At 41.6% G+C, this 6,711-nt stretch overlaps 1 protein-coding gene across 1 annotated transcript; it reads right to left on the bottom strand.

Annotated features, from left to right (window-relative positions):
• Positions 1–2,267: 2,267 nt before the first annotated feature.
• LOC131229990 (citrate-binding protein-like) lies at positions 2,268–4,114 on the bottom strand. Its single transcript, XM_058226000.1, has 2 exons — positions 3,832–4,114; positions 2,268–2,903 (listed from the first exon to the last, which is right to left on the bottom strand). The coding sequence occupies exons 1-2, from the start codon at positions 4,096–4,098 to the stop codon at positions 2,517–2,519; spliced, it is 654 nt and encodes a 217-aa protein (XP_058081983.1). The 5' UTR covers positions 4,099–4,114; the 3' UTR covers positions 2,268–2,516.
• Between the last annotated feature and the right edge of the window lie 2,597 nt (positions 4,115–6,711).

Genomic DNA, 6,711 nt, shown 5'->3' with positions numbered 1-6,711 from the left:
TATCGGACTTTCGACGCGCAGTCCAGGTCCGATACAAAGTTTCTAAGTACTCCCGAGAGCAATTGGATTTAGCGTTGAATCCTAGATTTCAGAGTAACATAGCGGTAACGATTCTACAGGTTTTGAGTCCTGCATATCACATTTAAAGTGATTGGTGCTAATTTCACAAGCAATTGAGTTTATCGCTAATTAACCCACACATAACTTCTAAGGAAATTTGAGGTAGTACTCGGGTCTTGGCACGAAATTTTTCGAGTCATTACATTTGATTCATGTTTATGTTTAACTTCATTGATTTTTAGTTTGAATTAAGGAATATTTTTAGTTTTCTATGATTTATTGTGACTCAAATTACAATAGATGTTGTGATGGCTTTGAATATCTTCTTATATGTTTTGATGTTGTTGAGATTAGTAAAATTCATGATTCACCATCATCTCTTGGGCATGGTGGATGGTTGAATTCCCTTCAAATCACCACAGTGGTTCTTAATGGGTGAACTATTTCAATAAGAAGTTCACATTGTGCTTCAACTATTTTGTTTTCCAATTGGATAGGATGGGACTTCAATTCTAGTTGTGTTTTATTGAATCAAGTAAGGTAGCATCTTAATAGCTACAAGTGGATCCTTGGTGCTCTATTTCCCTTTTATGATTAATAGTTTATTCACAATTATTCTCAACTATTCAAGATTTTAGTTTAGATCTTATTCTAGTTTTAGTTCTAATTATTTTTAAAATACGTACAAGCTAATTGTTCATGTGGATTCGACCTCGGTCTCACCGAGTTATTACTACAGCATGACCCTGCACTTGGGGTTGTGAACAACTGGCTTGGCAACACATTAGATAGCATGATGAGAAGAAGTCTTGGTCGAAGTGGGTGGGGCATGCTAAACTCCCACCTAAGCACTATCTCCTAGCCTGGAAGATCATCCACAAGGCAGTCCCGGTGGATGCTAGAATTCAAAGTAAATGTGTCTCCATCATATCAAAATGCGACTGCTACCCTTCAACATCTTCGCCCCAGATTGAAACGATTAACCACGTCTTCTCCTCGGGTGATAAGGCACTGCAAGTCTAGGGTTATTTCGGATGACTTCTCAGCATGCGTGGGCCTACCCCTACAACAGTTGTAGGAAGGGCCAACAATTAGTGGGCGACATCTACGTCCTCAAGTAAGTGCTTTCCCCTTAAGGGCATCATTCCCAGCTTCATCTTCTCAAAGCCATGGAAGGGTAGAAACATCGCCCGATTCGAAGGTTCTGAGATTTGTGCCTTCGAGGTAATCTCAAATATCCACCACTGGCTTAGCCTGATCAGCCCCTTTCTGCCACCACCCAAGTCCCTAAATTGTCCATGAAGCTAACTCTCAGAGCTTTGGGAATCGAAGTCCCAACTACCAAACTGGCCAAAGTTCAGGTTGTCAAATGGGCCAGACCTCAGCAAGGATGGATCAAGACAACGTCGACGGATCTGCGCTAGGAAACCCAGGTCCTTCAAGGGGAGGGGGACTTGGAAGAAATAGCTCGAGAGAGCTCCTCTTTACTTTCTCCACTAGATACAGCTTTGGCTCCAATACACGGGCTGAGATTAGGGCGATCCTGGATGGCCTTACTCAGTGTGTGAGTCTTGGTTTCACTAAGGTGGAGATGGCGATCGATTCAAGCTCAGTGGTGTCAGCCCTCTCTAATCAATCTCTATCCTTGTGGTCCATGTGGTAATGGAGGGCTAGGATCGACTCCCTCATACACTGTATGGATGTGCTCATCACCCACAACCCTAGGGAGGCTAACTCTGATGCGAAAGGCCTGGCAAGATTGGGCACTGACGGTCAAGCAGACCACCTCTACCGATCAATGGGAGATCTCCCTCAAACATTCGTCGTTTTCTATTTTTAGACAAAATTGGGTTGGGCAACCTGCGGGGGGCCTGATTTGTTTTGCTCCCGGCTTTCCTTCGCTTCTCACCATGGTGGGTCAGCTGTATAGCTTTTGAAATCTCGTTTAGAAATGAAATAATAATAATAATAATAAATAAAATTCCTATTAAAAAAAAAAAAAAAAACTAGCGAACAATGGAAGATTCATCATTATACATGTTGAAGATTTTTGTAAATGGTCCATCCACTGTCAGCCCCATCATAAACGATCTGTGCTACAAGTGAATCGTGGGCCTCGCTTGTGTAAAGAAAAATAAAAATAAAAAATTGCCTGAGTACACAAAGCATATTGTACAAGCCCGAGCATGGTACAAGACTACAAAGTATACAGCCCCAAAATAATTTGTTTTTATTTAGTAGGTAAGAACTTTATTATGAAAAACAAGCAAACACGGGGCTGCCAAGGCATTGCCCAGCTACAGTGACAAACAAAGACATCAAGGGCCAGATAGTTTCTATAACCCCCTTGTATGGTACGACGCAAGATTTATTGCACTAGTAGGCTAGCAAAGACATGACAGACCAAACCTACGTTCCTAAGCACACTATAGTACATCATGTCGCAAGCATGTAGGTTAGTCACATTTTTTCAAGACCTTGATATCCTTCCAACGAGACTCCATGTAGTAGGAAGGGTCATTCTGTTCATAAACACCACATTTGAAGTAATGAGAGGCCCCTCCATGATCATCCACTGTTAACTTTAAAACCCCATCGATGAAAATGCTAACTTTTTTCGCACCGACATCGTGGATGACATTTAGACGGAACCATCGATCATAGATGTAAGGGACAATGATCGGGGTCCTGTAGTATGTGAGAGAACCATTGTACACCCTCATCATCGCAGTCGTGTTGCGTGTGCTTGCACCAAAGACCTGCATAATGCACACACCCGTTGTCCCATTCGGCACAAATCCATACCCTTCAAATTGCCAGACTCCGGAAGAATAACTATATCCCTGAGTGAGAAATTTGTAATATCAGTACAATGAGAAAGATTGAAAAAAGCTAATTAATGGTCCCTTGTGAAAAGGGTTGGCTATCTTAGTAACATTTTTAGAAGATATTATTGCAATGAGTTGCCCACGTCATATTTACATTAGTTGTCGTTTTTGTTTACGGTAAGGATGAATTGTTAGTCTCATATTGGTAGTATGCTAATCACAGGAAACAATTAATGTGACCTTTCCTGGTTGTAAAGTACGCCAACAATTCCCTTCTTCAGGAGTTGTCAATCCTTAATTTTGTAGATTTGAGGTCAGACTCATCAATCCTGATATTAGCCAACCCCTTGAGGGTCCAAGCACTGAATTTGAAGCACACATCCCTAGATTAGCGAATGGAACGTTGACAAATTCAACAATCCAAACTTCCCTTATGGGATGACTATTAAGATCTGTAACATTATATTTCCATCTCTTGAATTCCACAACATTGACAAACTATAGTAGTAGCAATATAATCGAATGCATTATAATGTAAAGATTAAATAATTAACTAATGGAGAACTTTTCTTTTTTTCTTTTTTCTTTTTTATCTCGGAGCTCCTGGAACACATTTGGCGTCTTCTAGCCTTGGATAATGCCCGGAATGGTGCTATTAGGAAGGTAAAGGGATAACAAAGGCTAGCGCGAGTTTCGGTCGAGGATTGCCTCTTCTTTTGTATAGTTTGGAGGGGACGTCAAATATCTGTCTGTATGGCATGGGTGTATATGATAGGTGTGGCCCGATCTTTTTGTGGGCCTGCCCGAATGAGCTTGTACTTCCCGTTTCCTTTCAATAATAATTCTAGGTGTTTCCTTCCCACTTTTTTTTTTTAAAACTAAATTTAAAAAATAAATAAATAAAATAATAATGGAGAGAGATTGAGAGTATGAAATTGTTTACTCGTATAAGTATCTCACTGCGAGGATTTGTGTTGCTTCCTCGAGAGAGAGGCTTGTCGGTAGAGTAGACCCACAGCTTGTGAACTCCATCTATGAAGCTATAACGATCACTAATCTGCAGGTCGTAGGGTTTTTGGATGTGAAAGTTCGAGCTATTGAGTGGAACAGAGACAAACCCGTATGTGGGGTCACTAGAGGCCCAGCCCAATGCACCATGGATGCATAGAAGGGAGATGGCGGCAAAGGCTAAAGGAAAGATAGAACTCATGTCCTTCCCTTAACTTACTCTATAAGAAGAAGCAACAATAGCAGGAGAAGAAGAGATGGAAATGGGACGCGGTAAAATTTGGGGACGGATGCCATGAATGCATGTTTTGGTTTATATGTAATGTGGAAGTACTGAAAAGGATCCGAATGGAGGGATGGTGGGCCAAATCAGTCCTATTAAAAATTAGCAACGTCATGACCTACTACTGCGTTCATTTGTTTTAGGTGACCTTGTGTAAAATTAATTTGGTCATTTCTATCAAGCAACAGTGAGCTGACCTTCGGGTCATTATTAAAATTAATTATTAATTATTAATTCACTCATACCTGTGGCCAGTCTTGGTTATGTAAAATAAGTTGTGTTTAATATCTTAAGCGCGGAAATGATTAGACAAAGTAAATATTCAATGTACAGTTTAAATACTATTCATCAATGTTTTATCACGAGATGTTGAAGGTGGGGGCCACCACCTTCTTTGGAGGTCCTACACCTCCCCAGCTAATGATCGGCCTGTCAACTCGCAGGATTTCAAAACCTTCTCATCACTGAGGAACATTTGTTTGAGGTCCAGTCAGGCCATTGATAGTGGGCCATGCTTTGTATGTTCCGTGGCTCATAAATCAGGTTAGTTAGGTCTTCTATCAAGCACATATGCATGATACATGGATCAAGTGTAAATTTCTCTCCCTTTTTTGTTCTTTGTCTGTCTTTCATAGTCTGATTGCAGGAATGGCTTCATTTCAACAACAGGAGACATACGAGGGAGATCGAAGATGATTACGCAGTTGTAACACGCAATAGTTGTTGCGCAGGACGCCAACAACGCAGTGAGCCTAGATCCAATCTCAGGCCTCACCCACAAACGATAAACAAGAAGAAATATAAACTAGAAACAGATCAAAGCAATCCAAACAAACCACAAGACAAGATATACGTGGAAAAATCCCAAACTAGGGTAAAAAAACTACGAATGCAAACTTTCACTATGAAGAACGAAGATTACAAGGCAATATACTAACCTCTCGCTTGGAAGAACATAGAAAATCCCTTGCCCACACCTTATAAATCTTTCCGTCTATTCACCTTAACCCTATAATAGCCCTATGAATGCCTATTTATAGTTTAGGCAACTACCCTTTCGCACCCTTACGAAAGGCGACACCAAAATCCGTAGTTCGCATCGGATTCGGAAATGAATCTGCATAACTACAACTGGTCGTACAGCCTGCACAACCGGTCGAGCGAACCCTACGACCGGTCGTGAATGGGCTATGACCAGTCGAGCACCTCGGGACAAAAAATGATGTTTGCCGGACTTTAAGTCGAGCCGGCCCACGACCGGTGGAGCGAGCCCCACGACCGGTCGAGAATGGATCACGACTGGTCGTGGACAGCCCCAGATGTGGCTCCACATCTCAACAATCTCCCACTTGGAGATACATCGCCATAAACCTTCATCTTCTTCATCTGGAGTGCACCTCATCCCTGTCTTCAAGACTGAAGATCAATCAAAGCTGAACAGAGTTTCAGCTTCTCCCGTGTGACCGCCTTGGTCAACATATCCGCAGGATTCTTACTTGTATGAATCTTCTCCGAAGCAATCGATCCATCTTCCAGTAACAAACATATAAAGTGATATCTGATGGCAATATGCTTGGTCATTAAAGGAAAGGCTGAATTCTTAGCCAAGTGTATTGCACTTTGACTGTCACTGTACAGCTTACAATCTACTTGCTTCTTATCCAACTCTTTCATGAAACCTTGCATCCACACCATTTCCTTGCACGCTTCTATAGCTGCAACATATTCTGCTTCTGTCATACTTATAGATACTATCTTCTGTAACTGAGAGACTCAACTGACTGCAGCACTACCCAGAGTAAAGACATAACTGGTAGTGCTTCTTCTACTGTCGATATCTCCTGCCAAATCTGAATCCACATAACCCTGTAGCTTGATTTTCGATCTACTATAGCACTACCCTACATCCTTAGTACCTACCAGGTATCTAAGCATCCACTTTACAGCTTCCCAATGTTCCTTCCCGGAGTTGTTCATGAACCTGCTAACAACTCCTACTGCTTGAGCAATGTCTGGCCTCGTGCTCACCATAGCATACATGAGACTCCCAATAGCTAACGCATATGAGACTTTAGCCATGTAGTTCCATTCTTCCTGCGTCTTTGTACCTTGCTTCTTAGATAGCTTGAAGTGGTTGGCTAATGGAGTGTTAACCGACTTAGCACCTCCCACATTGAATCGATCAAGTACCTTAGCTATGTACTCTGCCTATGACAAAACCAGTTTTTTATTTTCCCTGTCACGCTGTATCCTCATGCCTAGGATTTATTTTACAACTCCTAAATCCTTCATGGTAAATTCTCTAAACAGTTGTCTTTTGAGATCTGAGATATCCTTCATGCTTAAACCAGCCACATGTATGTCATCAACGTACAGAAGAAGGATGATGTATGATGTATCAAACTTCTTCAAATAGCAACAGTGGTCAACATGACATCTCCTATAACCGTTTCCTGACATGAAACTATCGAACTTCTTATACCACTGCCTTGGGGCCTGCTTCAGTGTCACGCCCCAAACCCGGAAATCGGA

This window comes from Magnolia sinica, chromosome 2 (assembly GCF_029962835.1).
Source record: "Magnolia sinica isolate HGM2019 chromosome 2, MsV1, whole genome shotgun sequence".
NCBI classification, from domain to species: domain Eukaryota; kingdom Viridiplantae; phylum Streptophyta; class Magnoliopsida; order Magnoliales; family Magnoliaceae; genus Magnolia; species Magnolia sinica.
This window is presented reverse-complemented; position numbering and strand designations above follow the sequence as displayed.

Coding starts and splice junctions, on each gene's coding strand:
- LOC131229990 (XM_058226000.1), bottom strand. CDS start 4,098: ATGAGTTCTATCTTTCCTTTAGCCTTTGCCGCCATCTCCCTTCTATGC. Junction 2,904..3,831: donor GCAGTGAGATACTTATACGA/GTAAACAATTTC, acceptor TTTCTCACTCAG/GGATATAGTTATTCTTCCGG.